This window comes from Citrus sinensis, chromosome 3 (assembly GCF_022201045.2).
Source record: "Citrus sinensis cultivar Valencia sweet orange chromosome 3, DVS_A1.0, whole genome shotgun sequence".
NCBI classification, from domain to species: Eukaryota; Viridiplantae; Streptophyta; class Magnoliopsida; order Sapindales; family Rutaceae; genus Citrus; species Citrus sinensis.
This window is the reverse complement of record NC_068558.1, coordinates 6,270,141-6,288,930: the sequence shown is the minus strand read 5'-3', so window position 1 is coordinate 6,288,930 and position 18,790 is coordinate 6,270,141. Positions and strand designations below refer to the sequence as shown.

Here is an 18,790-nt window from a genome sequence, read left to right as displayed (position 1 = left end):
AAAAGAAAAGAGCCCCCCTCTAATAATAAAATAATAGAAAACATAAACAGAAAAAATTATTAAAAAATTAAAAAAAAGGGGAAGCTACAGACAAGAGAAGCCCTTCCCCACAACAAAGACCCCAACAGCACAAAAGAGAAAAAAAGAAGGGGCAGGAACATGAAAGTGATACCAAAACTAGAACTAACTTTTGAAGCGCGTGCGCCTCACTCCCCAATCGCCTGCCAGTGACAGCCAATCTCATGTTGGTGTTTTCGTACGTGGGACTGTGGTGTTTGCCATACTGTATTTGTTTCCATCCACAGTCGCCCTCTATGTTCCCCACGCGCACATAACTGGAGCGTGTTCCAACTACTTTGAACTGAAACAATCACCAGTTTGCCAGTAACAGCACTCAGTGTTCTATTTTTCTCTTTGTCTCTCTCTCTCTCTCTCTCTCTCTCTCTCTCTCTCACTCATTTTTTCTCTCTTTGAAATTTTATCTCAGGCCATTCAACTCATCACTGAGACCAAAACTACACCCTCACCCAACTAAAAAATTACAACTTGGGTCATGGGTATTCGCCGGAAAATGAAATTCCGGCCGAATGAAACTACTCAGACGTCGTCGTTTCATTTCACTCACTCATGACTACGGAAACAAAAAACTGACCTTGAACTCCCTGAAAAAGCACTAATTTTGTGAGCGAGTCAAAGTTTTTTATTTCCTTGCATTTACCCCCCCTAACAATGGCAACCGCCAACACTACTCAAACACAAGCGGTGGACTCACTGTCTTCGGACGAGCTGACAGCGAAGGCTGTGCACAAGAGATACGAAGGGCTAGTGATGGTTCGAACGAAGGCCATAAAAGGCAAAGGAGCCTGGTACTGGGCTCACCTCGAACCCATGCTGATTCACAACGCTGACACTGGTCTCCCAAAAGCAGTGAAGCTAAGATGTTCCTTATGCGACGCCGTCTTCTCAGCTTCAAACCCGTCCCGCACTGCCTCCGAGCATCTCAAGCGAGGCACCTGCCCGAACTTCAATTCTTTAGCCAAACCCATTTCGTCCATCTCTCCGTCGTCGGCTAGTCTTCCGTCACCGTCGAGTCATAACCGCAAACGCAGCAGCTCGTCTTCAGTTCTTGAAGTGAGCAAAGCTGGTGTTGGTGTTGGCTCATCGTCGACTTCTTATCAAGCAACCCCGCTGGCTATAGTGGATCCGTCAAGATTTCAAGAACTGGCGACTACAGCTGTCTCAGCGAGTGTTGCGGGTTCTTATTTGCCAGGCCAGCAGCATTTGGTTTTATCTGGAGGGAAAGAAGATTTAGGAGCTTTGGCTATGTTGGAAGATAGTGTTAAAAGGTTAAAGAGTCCAAAAACTTCGCCTGGACCAGCTTTGAGCAAGAGCCAGATTGATTCTGCTCTTGATTTTCTTGCTGATTGGGTGTATGAGTCATGTGGGTCTGTTTCTTTTTCAAGCTTGGAGCATCCAAAGTTTAGAGCTTTTTTAAATCAAGTTGGGTTGCCAGCGTTTTCAAGAAGGGAGTTTGTTGGTTCAAGATTGGATTTAAAGTTTGAGGAAGTGAGAGCCGAGTCTGAGGCAAGGATTAGAGATGCTATGTTTTTTCAAGTATCTTCTGATGGTTGGAAAGCCAAGGGTTTTGGTGAAGATAATTTGGTGAATTTGACTGTGAATTTGCCTAATGGTACTAGTTTGTACAGGAGGGCTGTGTTTTTTAGTGGTGCTGTGCCTTCTAAGTATGCTGAGGAGATTTTGTGGGAGACAATAACAGGCATTTGTGGGAATGCCGTGCAACAATGTGTAGGGATAGTTGCAGACAAGTTTAAGGCTAAAGCATTGAGGAATTTGGAGAATCAGAATCATTGGATGGTCAATCTTTCTTGTCAGTTCCAAGGCTTCACTACTTTGATCAAGGACTTCAGCAAGGAGCTTCCTTTGTTCAATACTGTAGCAGATAATTGTCTCAAGTTGGCAAATTTCGTGAATAACACGAATCAAATTCGAAATAGCTTTAATAAGTATCATTTGCAAGAGTATGGGCATGGCGGATTTTTGAGGGTGCCTTTGAGGGATTATGAGAAGTTGAATAACTTTGAACCTTATTATACATTGATAGATGATATATTGAACTCGGCTCGAGCACTTCAGTTGGTTGTATTAGACGAATCTTATAAGATGATATTAATGGAAGATCCTCTTGCAAGAGAAGTTGCAGACATGTCGCGAGAAGCACAGTTTTGGAATGAGTTGGAGGCAGTGCACTCACTGGTTAAATTGATCAAAGAAATGGCTCAGGAGATTGAGACAGAAAGGCCACTAGTTGGGCAATGCCTCCCACTCTGGGATGAGCTTAGAACAAAAGTGAAAGATTGGTGTTCAAAATTCCACATTGTGGAAGGACCGGTGGAGAAAGTGATTGAAAAGCGGTTCAAGAAGAACTATCACCCGGCTTGGGCGGCTGCATACATACTTGATCCACTTTATTTGATTAGAGACACTAGCGGGAAGTACCTTCCACCATTCAAGTGCTTGACATCTGAGCAAGAGAAGGATGTTGACAAGCTAATTACCCGGCTTGTTTCAAGGGAGGAGGCTCATATTGCACTAATGGAGCTCATGAAATGGAGAACAGAAGGGCTTGATCCGGTATATGCTCGAGCAGTCCAAATGAAAGAAAGGGACCCCGTCACTGGAAAAATGAGAATTGCAAATCCCCAAAGTAGTAGGCTTGTGTGGGAAACTTATCTTACTGAGTTTAAGTCCCTAGGGAAAGTTGCAGTTAGGCTTATTTTTCTTCATGCATCGTCATGTGGTTTTAAATGCAACTGGTCTTTGTTGAGATGGGTATGTGCCCATGGGCAGTCGAGACTAGGCATGGAGAGGGCTCAGAAGGTAATATTCATTGCAGCTCATTCCAAACTTGAGAGGCGGGATTTTTCCAGTGATGAAGAGAAGGACGCAGAGCTTTTTGCCTTGGCAAATGGTGAGGATGATGTGCTAAATGAGGTTCTTGTTGATACATCCTCAGTGTAACTTCTGTTTTAATTCAATCATTTAGAAATTAAAATTTGTAGGATTTATTTAATTCTTTTCACTATTTTTTCTTTCATTTTTGTACTTCTTTTACTTACTCTTTAGAAGATTTTGGGGCAGTCAGGTCGGAGAAAGAGGGACATGGTTAGGGAATTGAATTTGTATTCCTGCCACTGCTCGTGGTCATCTCTTGAGCAATTAGTCATCCTTCATCCTAGCATGATTTTTGGAGCTTCTCGATATGCTGAAAAGAAAATCTTCTTGTTTGTAAAGATAGAAAGTGGTGCATGAACAGAATTTACAGAACAGGAAGAACGTTGTACAATTTTTGTTTCTCAAGTAATTTGGAAAATTAATAGTATTTACAAAGGGGAAAGTTTTATGATTTCTCTGCTGGGTTTTAGATGATACCCTTCATCTTTTCATGTCTCTGAACACAAAAAATGTTTGTCATTTATCTTCAAGAGAGTCCAAATACTTGTGTCAGTTAACGTGGCTATGTTTTAACTTCTATTCATTATTCTTCTTGCTTGGACTTCCAGTGGGCTTTTGCAGGCAATATTTGCATTCTTAGGCAATCTAAGAGTTTTATTTAATTTGGTTTATGTGCTGCTAAGCTTGGCCATTATAGTCATGACTGACGATTGAGTTCATTCTGAAAGGCATTTAGCTTTCTGTCTGCATAGTTATTCTGAATCAGCTGATAATTCCCCAAAACAAGCTTGTAGAAGTTTATATGTGTGTTGTTTGGATCGTATGCAGCCCCTTCAAGAGAATGACGAGAGGTGTTTGCTGGAAAATCATGCTCAAGATTTTCTTTTCTACTAGAATTTGATGTCTTATGCTAGTTCATATTCCTATTTAGAGGATCTGAGCTGCTAAAGTATCATTCAGTTCCAATTATAGATTCTGTGTTCTCCATTCCAGAACAAGTAAAGCTTCCATGAACTTTGCTGTCTCTGCTTCTAGCAAAACCAGGTTAAGTGTTTTGTCCCTTGTGTGTGTACTTTAGTTTCATGTTTTATCAATGATTATCCTTTAAACTCTCTTCTAAGTTAGGAACCAAACCAAACTCAAAGTGAACCTTCCCCTTTTTAGTGTTTAATTATTTATTACTTTGCATGATCTATAGTTAAATCGATATTTCAGTTTTCACGCTGGAGTTTTGTGTTTGACCTCAAACTTTTAGTTCCCTAAAAGAAGATAAATTTGTGTTTGACTAAGATCTTGGTCTAGATGTGGCTTAAAATCAATTATGGTCAGTGAAGTTGAGGAATGAGATGAATATATATAATTACTCTATTTAATCTTTTCTATGACAGAAAGATATGACAATGATATTGTTGGCTCAGGAAGGCCACCATAACATGGTCAATTGTTTGGCATTGTTGGAGCATGATTAAAGAGGAGTTTGCAAAAAGGATCCTAGGACTTGAAAGATTTAATGGCAGTGAGGTGTCTTTTTGCAAGATGCCACAGGTTGCTTGCTTGAGCCAGTTGGATGGATGGCAAGCTGTGTTTGGCTTTACGGGTCAACAACCTTAGAGGAAGCTGAGATGCACTTCTAACAGTATGTTTTTGAGTTTTTCAATCCATATCTGCTGGTTTTTGTGCCTTTGAGAGAGTGGAGCCCCACCACATGATGCAAGTGCAAGTCTTTTTCCAAGCTTTGGTGGTTTGTCAAGGGGAGATATCAAATCATTTTTGTGGTGGTAACTTCTCTTTTAAACATTCCAAAGCTCATGACGTTCATGCAGAGTCATTGGATTGATGCCCCCCATGATTGTGAGAAAGGGTCTCAAGAGGTCCCAAATTAAGCAATTTTGTCGGCATGAAGCAGCACATAAAATGCTCGGGAGTGATCCTGCAACTGACAGATTTTTCTATTTGACATTTATGTAACTCTCCAATAATAACCTTGCCGTTGGTTACTCGCATGTTGGTATTTGTTAACTAACATTCGTATGAAGCTTTGTTGTAAATTGTAACGTATCTGTTACTATGTTTTGAGAATACAAATTTTTTAATGCATACACGGTTAAAATATTGTGAACGTACATCAGTTTGTTTTGAACTTTGTCATACATCTTTCTGGCTTGTCCCGATAAGAATCATTCCCTTGAACTGGCCTTCAAACATTAGCTGTTCTGCACTTGGTAGATTGAAATAAAGGACCACAGCTTAAATATTTTTATTATGTTTGAATTTCTGCAAGCATAAACCCAACAATAGGAAGTAGGTGTTTTAGTTGACAATATGCATTAATTTTCAATTGAATTTGGTATCAATTGTACCCCAAAACTTTTGAATGGTAGATGCTTGAAACTTTTCCACATATTTCACCATTTTTAGCATTGCATTCATACTACAATCTTTATTTAACTTTATTGTAAGCAACCCATTCCCCTTTGCTGTACAAACATCCCAATTCTGATAAGTTACAAGACTTTGAAAATGGTATGGGTGCAAACTGCTAGTATTGAATGTCAATGGTAATTAGTGCAACATAATGACCCATTCCTTGCATGATTTTCATGAACTTACTCATTGATAAACAAGGGAAAGATTACACAGATTGAGTAAAAAGAGGGGAAAAGAAAAGGAAAAATAAAACCGGACAGGACGTTGCTACCGCCTGAGTTGAAGGCAAAAGAGTCTAAAAGGAGTCATTTGACAATGGCCGGTCATCAACCCATTTACTGGAAGCCCTCCAATTGAGGAAACCAATTGAATTACATTTTCTTCTTCTTCTTCTTCTTTTCGGCATCTTTTCATGGTAAATTAATTGCGGATTTGTCAACAAAAACTATCTAAAGTTCCAAACCCATATAATTTTTACCCAATCACCCACCCACCTCCACAAACTCTTTAAAGGTGAAAACTGAAGAAATGATGCAGGCTTTTTTTTAACTTTTTGGTGAGTGGTGAAATGAGTACAGTATTATTTTGGCACATTGGGGAGGGGTCTTGTAATGACTCATTTAGTGGAGAGACAGAAACTCTTGTCGGCAATGCTCACAAACAATGACTTCTCAACAAACTTAAAGAAGCTCTTTTACTCGTATCATATGGTATGCTTAAACTTGATGCTTCACTCGCTCCACTCATTTCTTTTCGGTTAAAGGGAAAGGATATATATAATCATGAGTATAGGACGACACTGTCTCTTTATACAAGAATCTTTCCCCCTTCCGATGCAAATCTCATTATTCCATTTCCATTTCATTTCTCTTTTTAAGCGTTTATTTATCCCAGTTTTTGGGTGATCAAGAGATATTGATTTTTTTTTGCAAATATTTAAAAATAAATTCAATGTATTTCTTGCTTGGATATCTTGTAGTGTGCCATCTACGAACATGATAGTTTATTTTTATGAACTTCCAAAACCTTGAAAAAAAAGAAGAAGTTACCAATGGTACATTGAAATGATATTGACAATGCAAAATCAGAGAAGGTGAAAAATTTCTCTGGGTGTTGACTCTGCAAAATTTACAAGATTGAAGGCTTTGCACTAAATAGATAGCACCTATCATGTTCTGACCTAAATTAACATTATGAGCTTATTGCCTCCACATCTTTATGAAATGTCAATATTTTGAATCTGTATATTATAATGATTCACATTTTTAGACTTTAGTAGTGATGACTGTGGGCCAAGTATAACAATTTCAGGATTTTAAATTCTCAAATTGCATGCTTCCCTAGTGAGTGAATCGGGTAGCATCCTTTGAAAAATGTTAGGTCCATAGATTATGCCAAATTTGGATAGGGTAATTTTATTGGCAAGTTTTTATGTTTTTTAATTATTAACTCATCGCATTCATTAACGTTCGAACCCAAAACTTATGCTCTGAGAAGGCTACTCGCTATTATAAGAACTAGATCTAATTAACTTCTTGAATAGAATCATATTGTATATACTTGAAACCAATATATATATACACACACTCATTCTCGAAAATTACTGGTGTTATCTTCTTAATTAATAAATTCATTAATGAATAATAATATCTACAATTAAAAATCTACTAGAGTCTTGTTTGAGATTGAGGTGTTATAACTTTTAAAATACATGTATTGTGGAAAAAAATTATAACTATAAAATAAAAGTTAATAGTATATAGTAAACACAATTTTTAAATAATAATTTTGATAAAATTATTAAATATATAATAAATTTTTCATCATACAAGTAAAAAATTATATCAACATAGATTTTAAATACAGCAGCTAATGTTTATCAAACACTTTAGTGCTGTAACTTTTAAACTACAGCTGTCCAATCTTAATCTCAAACAGCACTTAAACCTACCAAATCAAATTGTAATGGTTTATTTTATATATGTGAGCACATACTAAATTGGATACACATGTATTCAAATATTTCAATCAGAATCTAATTTCAATCCCAAACAACACCTAAACCTACCAAATCAAATTGTAATGGCTTATTGTATATGTGAGCACATACTAAATTGGATACACATGTATCTAAATATTTCAATCAGAATCAACTTCTATTGTATAGAAGGATTTAAAATCTTGCAAAACCTCTTAAGGCTTGGTTGAGATTGCTTTTGGGAGAGTGAAAAGTGAGTTTGAAAAATTAAAAATTAATTTTGGTATTTGATTATTTTTTTTTAAAATTACTTTTGGCAAAATCACCCAATTCTACAAGACATTTCAAAATCTGATTTTCAACATCACTTTTATACTTAACAATTTTGTATATATCCTCATATATATTATGAAAATATAAAATTATCCTTATTAATTAGCAAATAAAATCACTAACTTTAAAGAAATTATTATTATTATTACTACTAATTATATTGAGATAAAAAAATAAAAAATATTTATTTTAGTTATCAATTTATAAATATTTAAATAAAATTTATTCTAACATTATATCAAATCCAGTCATTTATATTGTTAATTTGTTATAATAATTTAACAGTAACATTTATCAAACACAATCGAATATTTTTAAAACTTAGTGCTTTTAAAAATAACTTTTATCAAACATTTAACTGATTATTTTTAAGTTAATTGTTTTTACAATATAATTTATAATAATTATTTTAAAAGTTACAGACGAAACCGGCCTTTTGTGTTATAGAAAAAAATTAACCTTCATCAATAAACTATTTTACTTTATGACTATGATGAATCATGGACCACCAAATAACTTTTGTTAAAGAGTTGTCTCAGCTTCTTGGAGTTACGCTCACAAAGGTACCTCTAAAATACCTTTATTTCGAAAAAAAAAGAAGAAGGAAAGATACGCTCTACTTTAATCAATTTTCACTATTCTTCTCACCGTGTCTTATTTAGAGTAATTTCGGAATGCTGCCAAAAAGTCCCCCTTCTTTATGATTTTTTTTCCCCGCCAACTTTTAGCTCTAAGCCCCGGCTTGGTTTATTTATTTAGATATCCTTATGACATTATTTATATATATTTATTTGTAGTCCTTACTATATAATAAATTTATGGTTGTTTTCCGTTACTTCACATTTTACTTTAATCGGATTTTCTTTTGCACTTTTTATTCATCGCCTTTCTCTCTCTATCAATTTCTTTTTCTTGCATATACATGTCATTAAGTCATTGATAGGGTAAAGCTGAATCGCTAGGATATGAAACTTTATGAATACTTTTCTCTTAATTGTTAGTACACATTAATCTTAAATTATATATAGACATGACTCAAAACGAGTCTAAACATTTAGACTGCAACATTATCAATAGTTATATAACCAAACGTAGACACACATGTTACTTGAATTTGAAAAAGTAAAAATATATAAATATATATAGCTGTATTTTTCTTTGAAAAGGTTAAAGATGAGATGAGTCCATATTCAAGTTAGCCATCATAACACTTTAGAAAGCTCCTATCAATCAAAATACCCCCAAAAATTTGAAGAAGAAGGTCAAACACTCATGCATCGCTTCTACAATATTTGCAGGAAAAATTTGTTGTCGGAATGTCAAATGACTTGTTTTAATACCTTACACTAAAAGCCACTTTACTCGGTTTCTATTTTGAAGCCATTAGCATAGAGTCGTGTCCAATTTCAATCATACAAGCTAATTTTGAAAAACACAGTTAGGTAAGAAAAACGTAAAATGGAATGAAAGATTAAGATAAATCGAAAGAAGCAGGTGGCTGAGGGACCGATGGACAACAACAACAACAACAATGGTACTGCACAAATTACGGTACCGAATAATCGAGCACGTGTCAGACTCATGGTCTCTGTGTGATTCATACGTACGGTAGCCAGGCCCATCACATATTTTGAAACCATATGATATACAGATCGATTGGTCATTGTCATATAATCAAGGCCGCCCAACGAATCAGACCGACAGGCTCTATCCCGAAAACGACAACGCGTACGGTCCAGATGTAATGTACAAGAACTCCACTGTCGGCAGAGGGCATCGTATGAAACGCGAGGCAGAAAATACGGGAGAGAAGACGACACCGTTTGGTTTGACTTTTTTGTCCTTGTTGTCCCCGAGCCGAATAAAAATTCTTCGCTTGGGGTTGGCATCAACGTCATGCCTTTATCGTTAACCAATGTTCCAATCCAGATCCAGTCACAGGCCAGGCGAGTAAGCTGTAGGCGACTGGGACTGCGCGATATTCTTCTGGTCACGTGGTCAGCCTACTGTGCAACTTCTAGTTTATAATGAGGATTCATATTTCATGGGATGGGATCTGATTGGTCAATGTCCGTACCGACGGCCTGTCACTTTCTTGTCATCTGACGTCACCTCAGTATCCCTGTTCCCTTTTAGTTCATTTTTCAATCCACCCTAGTACTGACTCCCCTCCCTCCCTCCCCGTAGCTTTATAAATCATGGGGGGACGCCACCAACCCAGTGAAAAATAACAATAATAATCCATAACTTTTCCTAATCTTTAGATCATCTCCTGACTCTCTCCAAAAAAAAAAAAAAAAAATTCATCTCCTGACTGTAATTTTTCTAATATATATATATATGGGAGAAACCTGTATTTCAACTGTGGTACTGTATCACAGTTGCATCCAACTGTTGAATATCAATAGACTCCACCAATTTAAGTGCATCTAGCAGCTGGATGTAACTATGGTACGGTACCACAGTTGCACCGTAGCCTGATCCATATATATATATATATGATTTTGATTTAAGAAATTTTAAGGCTGAGATTTACTTTATCTATAATTTTCTTTTAATTTTAAAATTTCTAGAAACTACTATCTAATCAAAGTTAACTCCATATCAATATCTTCTTTATCTTCTTTCTTTTAAGCAATAAACTTAAAAAAAAAAACAGAAAGGTTTGACACAAAATTAGGTCTATTTTTTTTTCTCTTTTTTGTAATTTTTTTATAGTAGTGCTACACATCTCAAATTTTTTATCCTAAAAAATTATCCCAAATGATGTGTCATTAATTGAGTGATTGATAATTCTTTATAAGATCCAAGTGAATTAATTATATTATCTCATCAACTAATTGATAAATGACACATTATTTGGGATAGCTTTTTAAGATAAAAAATTTAGAATGTATAGCATTACTCATTTTCTTAAAATCATCTTGGTATCTTTAATAATATCAGAGTTAAATCAAATTTTGAATCTTTTCTCCCCTTTTTTCTTATTGATAAATCTTTTGGTAATTTTCTCATCTCGGGATTTAACTGGGCAGTCCCTTAAACAATTGTTATGATAGTGACAGCGTGGAGGAGCATTTTGCATTATGCAATGATAATTCACGTGATCGAACAGTCTGAGGCACGTGCCAGGACTAGACAAAGGCAGCAGCTGGGATCTCCTGCGACGACACTACTGATAGCACAATGTGGGAGTTAGTTATTGGCAGCTTTCTTTTCTTTTTCTCTTTTCTCTTTTCTCTCTCTCTCTCAGTCATTTAATTTTTTTTTTTTAAATAATTAAAGAGCTTCAGTTAAAACAGAGCTGTCACAGACAACGAATGGAATCATTGCTGCCATTTTCTCCACTTATTAACTTCGTCTGATTAGTCACACTATAAATTAATTCTTAATCATCTGCTCGTGGTCCATAATTACTTAATCTTGCAACATAATTTATATTAAACAAGACCAATAATTTACATTTTCCTACGCTTGATTGTTGGTAACGGTCCACAACATTTCAATAGCAAAAAAGTTTATTTAATGTTAGGGTCAGTAGTGGTTTATGAATTTTTTTAAGGGGCAATGTTTGAAAAATGTGGTCGGTCTTGCCTTTTCTGGCCCTGTGGAGCAATTGCAGTTCTCCAATTAGCGTATTGTGATTGAGCAACGCCTTTTCTTTATTTCTTTTTTTTTTTCTTCCTCAACCTTTTCAAGTAGTCAATAGAGCTTTGATTTAATTATTCGTTTCTTTCATGAGTATAATTACTTGTATTGGTGCAATGGTGCTTAGGTATACTTGTAATATTATACTTTAATATGGGCACCAAAGACTTTGATGAACAAGATGATTGAGAGATTATAATTGTCATTTTATAGTGTGGCTGTCCCATATCCCTAAAGTATTGCTTTTAATCACTGTATAATTACTGTATAAAATCTACCAAATGGGATTTGGTGGGTATGTACCCAAGTTCATTGAATTGCTTATGGCAGAAGGTTTTTAATTGCATTGGCTAAGCGTTTTTTTAATCATTCCATTCAAATAATTACATAATCTAATTTTCCTAATTTTCTTCCATGCTGTCTCATTTAGGAGCGTGTTGCAAATGACAAGACATAACCATGGAAAAAGGTATGAGTATTGGGGGGATTTTAAATGAGAAAAAGTATTATTGTTGTTGTTAGAAGTGATGTATTTAGTTAACCAACATTAGATACTTTAAAACTCTTCATCATTCATTGCTTTTTTTTTTTTCATATTATATTATAAGAAATGTTAAAAAGAAAGATTAGAGTACAAGCAACATGAAACGACAACATTTATATGAAAATTCTATTGAATATCTAATAATGAAAGAATAATTCGAATGAGTTTTAAAATAATGATAATTATTGCATTTGTTGATTTCAAATGTCTTTATTTTTTTTATTTTTTGGGAATATTATACAGTGTATCTTTTTTCAGTATGAGTTTAAAAATCTTGTTAATTAAAAAATAATAATGATATGAAAAATACGCCGTTGATTGGGGACTAATTTGGCTTCTCAAGATTTCTCTTTTGAAGGCAGATACACAAGAATTTAGTTGGTATGTGGGGAAACAAATAAAGTATGGGACAAGTGATTTAAAGGGGAGATCAAATAAAGCAAGGGACAAAGAATTGGAGTCAAGAACATGATAATGGTTGTTTGTGCATTAAAAGAGGGAAAGGATAAAAGAAAAGTGAAATTTTCTGGTTTCTATCATACATCAGATTTTGAATGATGAATTTGGAATCTGGACAAAATGTGCATCATATGGTCCAAATTCCTCAATCATGAGTGCACTTTTGAAAGTAAAATAACCAATTAGGCTCCCATCCTCACACCTTTGTTTCTAAGAGCATGTCTAAAAAAAAAATGTCAACTGAAATTTCAATTTGACAGGTGTTGTTCCATATAATGTAATTTGGGTTGGCCTCCTGAGATGAGATGGGTTTCACAGCACCGGAAGTGGAGGGAAGGACGTTTAATTCAAGTCCAACAAGGACATACGCAACCCACTATTCAAACCCTTGTTGGTGACCCATAACCCATTATATTTATCCGTTAATAAGAGCTGTGCAATGTACCGTCCCTATACTTACGGCACATTTTAAGATGGGCTTACCACATTCTCCATTAGAAACTTATATCACACTACTACTACTAACAATAATAATAACATTCTCATTTTAAAAAAAATGAGGATGTCACTAATTAAAAAATATATAAATTTTTTTATATATTAATAGATAAAAAATACAATATTTAATAGTTAAAAATATATATGTATATTTTTTAAATTTTAATAACATCTTCATTTTGTTAAAGTGAAAATATTCTTAACACGTACGTGCGTGCGTGCGCGCACGCACGCACATATAGTTTTTCTCTTATACGGACAAGAAAATACAGAGTAAATCTGCATGGAATTCGCATTTAAGCATCTTCACCTGAGAATTATTATTTGTGTGTGTAGTTGTTATCTAATAAGAAATTCCTAAGTTCTTAAAATAAGAGATAAACTAAAAGACAAATAAAACACACACTTCAATAGTATCGATAAGTAGCTTATTGGTACTATTTAAGTGTGTGTTTTTCTTTCTTTTAGCTTGTCCATTACTTAATAAATTAAGGAATCTCTAATTGAATAACAATAATAACAACAACAACAATTTTCTAATGAGGGATCCATTAAGTTATTAAAGTACGTATGGATAAGTTAAAAGATATGACAAACATATATTTCAAAACAATGCACTAGAGTGTGAGTTTTGCTTATCTTTTAGTTTATCTCTTATTTTAATAACTTTAAGTGGCAATTTAGGTTAAGATTCATTCATTCAAATCAATTCAATGCAAATTAAATGGGTTTTAGTTTGAAAAAACTGATTCATTTAATAAGTGGATGAAAATAAACAAATTGAATCTAGATTTGAGGATATTATTCATTTAGAATTCATTTAATAAATGGGTCATAAAGGAATCAACCACAATCTATTCATTTAAAATTTGTTTATTATTCATTTAATTAAATTATTTTTTATCCTTAAATTTTATGAAAAACATTTAAAGTTTGAAGACTAATTTATTAATCAGCAATGATAATAAGACAAAATATATTAGTGAAAACAAAAATTAGGGAATAACGGCCTTAGATTTTTTAAGTCATCGAGCCTAAAGTCTCTCCTCTTAGATTCTGGGTGCCCAAACAATCTCTTCTCTAATCCTTGTCTTCTTGGTGCCTCAAGACTTTCCAGTTTCCACTAGCCTAAGTCGCTACTCAAATACAAATGAATGCTTTATTGGTCGCATCTGATATTCAATAGCCGAAAATCTCTCAGCTCAAGTTCTTGAACTGGTCGTCACCAAGATGGGTTTTGTTTGATCCCTTGTCATTTTCTTCCAATTAGCAATGAATTGGTTCAAAGCTTTTGTAAGAATTTGAAATAGATTTTGAGTTTGTTATCGTTTAATTTTTGTCGATCAAAGAGATGAACACGCTTTAATTATTTTTATTTGTATTTAAAGAATTTGTAATTTGGTGTGTGGATGACTATACATCTTAATCTTATATTATAGTTTGAACTGTTTATATTTTGTAGGATGTTAAATTTTTTATCTTTTATCTTTTATATTTTATTTTATTTTTTTATTAATTTATTTTTGTAAATGAATTCATATTCAATCTGATTCAAAATATATTTGTTTATTATATAATTAATGAATAGCAAATAAATCTAGATTCAATTCGATTCATTTATTAATTTTACTAAATAGGTTAAACAAAACAAAGTTTGTTTTGTTTAATAAACGAATTGAATTTAAATCTTGAGATTTTGATTCGTTTAATAAATGAATTGAATTTGAATTAACAAAGTTTTGACCCAATTCGTTTGAGATTCGAATCGAATTCAATTTGTTTATTTATTTTGAACCTCCTAAATGTTAAATAACTTAACAGATCCCTTATTCACACACACGCAGCCTAAGTCAATAGAAAATAAATTATAGAAGATAGAGGTTTTTTTATTATTAAAAAAAAAAAGACAGAGTTCATCCTTTATTATTATGTATTCTACTTTCAGCTCAATTGCATAGTATGTAGAGTACTGCTATGTGATAAGAAGTATATTATCGTGTACATTTTTATTTTTCTTCCATTTTTTGTGCCAGCTATTGGTCATTTGTCACTAAGGCCTTGGATGGTGGGTAGGGGTGTCAAAAAAGCCCACCCGGATTGGACCCGGGCAAAACCCAAACCGCATACACAAAAAAAAATCCAGACCTGTGTTTGAAATTCTCAAACCCGGACATTTCCAACCCTGGTCCGGGCTCAACACCAAAAATCCAGACCCGGTTTCTTAATAAATTAAAATATATATATATATATATATATATATATATATATATATATATATATAATTATGAATTTATGATATGTTGGATGTTATTTAATTTTTTGTGTGATTATTGTGTTGTTGAATTTATTTTTTTTTCTATAGATTGAATGAGTTTAGGTTAGAAATTAGATGAATTTAGGTATTAGAAAGTAGATTGAAACAATATTTATTTATTATTTGTGTAAAATTTGCATTGTTAGTATGTTATATATTTGTATTTGACTATTTTCTTTTTTAAAATTTGCATTATTAGAGAAATGAAAGAAAAAATTGAAGGAAAAAATTTGAAGTTATCACATGCGGGCTTAGAAACCCGGATAAAAAACCTAGGCCCGAGGTGCCGGGCTTGAGCCCGGCCCGCACCTAAAAAAATCGGGTTTTAACCCGGGTCCGGTCTTGCATTTCACTCATCCAGTTCGGTCCCGAGCAACACCAAAACCTGGACCAAACCCGAGTTTTGCCAAGCCTAATGGTGGGTTGGTGTCTGGTGCCTCAAAAGTTGAAGGCACTAGTTCCAATCCCCAAGGACAAAGTAATACCACAAATATGACTAAAAGAGTTGATATTTCGTTAAAGTATATGGGAGTAGTATATGTAGACTATGAATATATAGATGTCTAAGCTTTGCTTATTAGACCTTTGACTTATATTATTAGTGTATAAACTCAGACTCCCAATAGACCTTAAATTGTAATATATGTGAACTATAAATAAATAAATAAGCCACTTTAGGATGTCTTTTGAGTTTTATTTTTTTAAAAAATAACATTGGACTTGTGAAGATGATAATATTTACTTTTTTTTTAAATTGTTACAATATGCGTTATTAGGGATTTTTAATCCCACTCAAGATCCTACAAGGAAAAGTATCAAATAAATAATAAATTGAAAGTATAGGTGAAGAATAAAATCAATCACACAACATAGGCATTGAGTGGGCACCAAGGACAACGAGAGAAAAATCAATTATGTGAAAAATTATTATAATCACTATAGTATTTTTCTTACACCCAAAAGCTCAATAACACTCAATATCTCAATAGACCTATCAAAACTGATTGATTAACAAATGAACCCAACCTCACTATACATAGTGATTATTTATAGTGCAAGTAAAGTTTCTTTCTTTGTAGAAGTTGTATTCCTCTAAGCCACAATCCTTTTCCTTGTAGAAGTTCTATTCTTCTTTAAATAAGTTAAATCCTAAAAGAAAACTACTTACTTCTTAAATAATAATACTTCTAAATAAGAAAATTACTAAATAAGAAAAACCTATAAAAATATACTTATTTAGTATATACAAATCATTACTGAAAAATGAGACATATTTTATAGTATGTATATATATACTACAGTTTGATATATTTATTAAGAATTTAGATACGTATATTTATTGTACAACCTAAAAAACAATTGAGACTAACTTTAAAATGTCCTCTTGCTAATTGGGGAGATATATGCATCCTTATTGCATATTTTATAGAAAAAAGAAAAATAAAGAGCTCTTGTAAAAGCTCGAATCAGTCACATTTAGGGGGCTAATAGCACTAGTTCACTAATACTTCCTATGTATATATTAGTGATAATAGATCTCAATAATTGATTAACCATAAATCTAATGTAAAAATAAGAGTAATTTTAGAGGGCTCTTGATCTACCCTATATAAATATAAAGTGTATGTATGTATGTACGTATGTACATATGCATAAAAGTCTTTATTTGGTGAATCGATTGATGTTGAGCATCTCCAATCCAAACAAAAGCTAGCTAGCTACTTTTGTAACTTGGGGAGCTTCTAAATTAAGAATGCAAGACTTTGTATAATTAACAAGTTGCATTGCTGAAAGAATCTGGGAGATATATGCCACTGTGATTCATATAACTAATTAAGTTAGCTATTCCATAGGGTTATTGCTCTTTAGTTATTTAATATTAGTTCTGTCATCACCACACATAGAGATCATATAAAACAGAAAATAATAAAATTCTATAATATATAATATAGGTAGCTGATTCTCAAGTGAACACATTGTCATGTGTTCCCCTTAAATAGCTCCGAGAGGACCATTCTAGATAAAGTTGTGCTTGGTATAGAAAAAGATGAGAGAAATGTGCCTTCTCTCTCTACCCACCCACACTAACTCTTCCCTTTTATTTTTTATCTCTCTCATTTTTTTCTCATATTTCTCTACACTTAGCGTTTTTCTTCTAGATAAGATGATATTTTGAATAGACCTCCTATATAAATTATGAAGGAACATAAGAATAGAAAGAGGAATTATGTTCAATGTGATTCTAGACCTATCAGCTAAGGAAACCATGATTATCAGCATAGGAAAAAGGAAAATAAGGATATACGCATAATAGTGAACAAATTTCCAACATTAATCCACATACACATGTATTAATCTGAAATGGTGACACTTGTCTTTAGAACTAGGATTTAATACAAAATCCTAATTTAATGTCACCCATTTTATTTTTTTTATAAATAGAGTCCCATCTTTAGGAAAAGAGGTTTTGGGTCTTTAAACATACTATTCACCCTTAGAAGAAGAAAACCTTATTTTCTTAATCTTAAACAAACAATAACTTAAGTGTCGGGAATATCTTTCTCAAATACTAACCTCACTAAATTCAAAATCAATTAATTGTGATAAATTCTTCACAAACTACTAATATGTGTGAAAGTAAAATTTTAAGCTACTTCATATTACCCATTCTTTTTGTCTGAAACCATTCTCAACATTTATAACCTTTTAACCTTTGACGTTTGTGTTAACATCATTCTATATAATTATATAAATACTAAAAACCCATAAAGTAATAGCTAGCATACAAATATATTCTACAATGGTAACAAATACTAAATATTTAACATCATTCTATAGCAGCTTGAAATTATGTTAGAATTCTCTCTCTTTCATTTTTAAGTTTTATTATGCCATTTCAAATTTTATTTTTTCAATCTTATATTTAATAGAATGTTAATACCAAATAAGCAATAATCTTAACTTATTAAACTAAATAAATGGTTAGATTTTAAACTCACCAAACTACTCATTAAACTTATTTACTAAATTAACCCACTCTCAAAATTTTAAAATTTTAAATTTTACTTGATAAACCCACTTAATTACTCAATATACCCTTACTAAACCCAAATTTTATAATAATAGCATTTTTCTCATCAAATCCGTTAAATTCAATTATAAATCCTTAATAAATGTTTCATTGATTTTTTTTTTTTTTGAAGAAAGTTTTTGCCTTTTACATTTATCAGAAGATGATGATAATAAGTTATAGAACCCAAACTCCAAGCTACCAGATAGAATAGTTCCCAATTAAGGGTCTATTTGAGATGGATATTAGACAGTTATAGCTTAAAAATCATGGCACTAAAGTGTTTGGTAAACACTGGCTGCTGTAGTTTAGAAGCTAATACGATATGATTTTTTACTTGTACTCTGTAAAATCTATTATATCTTTAATAATTTTACTAAAATTATTATTTAAAATTTATATTTACTACATCTTATTAACTTAAAAAAAGTTACAACACCTCAATTTCAAACATGAGCTAAGTTAATTAGAATGGCAAAAGAATATTCCCAACCTAAGGCCGAGACTTGTTTATGATAGAGCAAAATACTCGCAATCGTATTCCAT

At 33.0% G+C, this 18,790-nt stretch overlaps 1 protein-coding gene across 12 annotated transcripts; it reads left to right on the top strand.

Moving 5' to 3' along the window:
• Window positions 1-397: 397 nt before the first annotated feature.
• Window positions 398-5,070, top strand: LOC102608326 (uncharacterized). 12 transcript variants are annotated; one of them, XR_003065615.2, is made up of 3 exons: window positions 398-2,989; window positions 3,802-4,017; window positions 4,362-5,070. XR_003065615.2 is itself a non-coding variant. In XM_025099221.2 (2 exons), exons 1-2 carry the CDS (start codon window positions 730-732, stop codon window positions 4,440-4,442), a joined length of 2,307 nt encoding a protein of 768 aa, XP_024954989.2. In that variant the 5' UTR covers window positions 398-729; the 3' UTR covers window positions 4,443-5,070. The 12 variants fall into 12 exon arrangements, 8 of the variants coding, with proteins under 8 accessions (XP_024954989.2, XP_006477293.2, XP_006477289.2 ...); XR_008053510.1 differs by having other exon boundaries at window positions 398-3,012; window positions 4,396-5,070; XR_008053509.1 differs by having other exon boundaries at window positions 398-3,012; window positions 4,392-5,070.
• Window positions 5,071-18,790: the final 13,720 nt, after the last annotated feature.

What these genes read in the sequence shown, in the direction of transcription:
- LOC102608326 (XM_025099218.2), top strand. Translation starts at nt 730, where the DNA reads ATGGCAACCGCCAACACTACTCAAACACAAGCGGTGGACTCACTGTCT. An exon ending in GCTTTTTGCCTTGGCAAATG is followed by an intron (nt 2,990 to 3,163) that starts GTGAGGATGATG and finishes TGGGGCAGTCAG; the next exon opens with GTCGGAGAAAGAGGGACATG.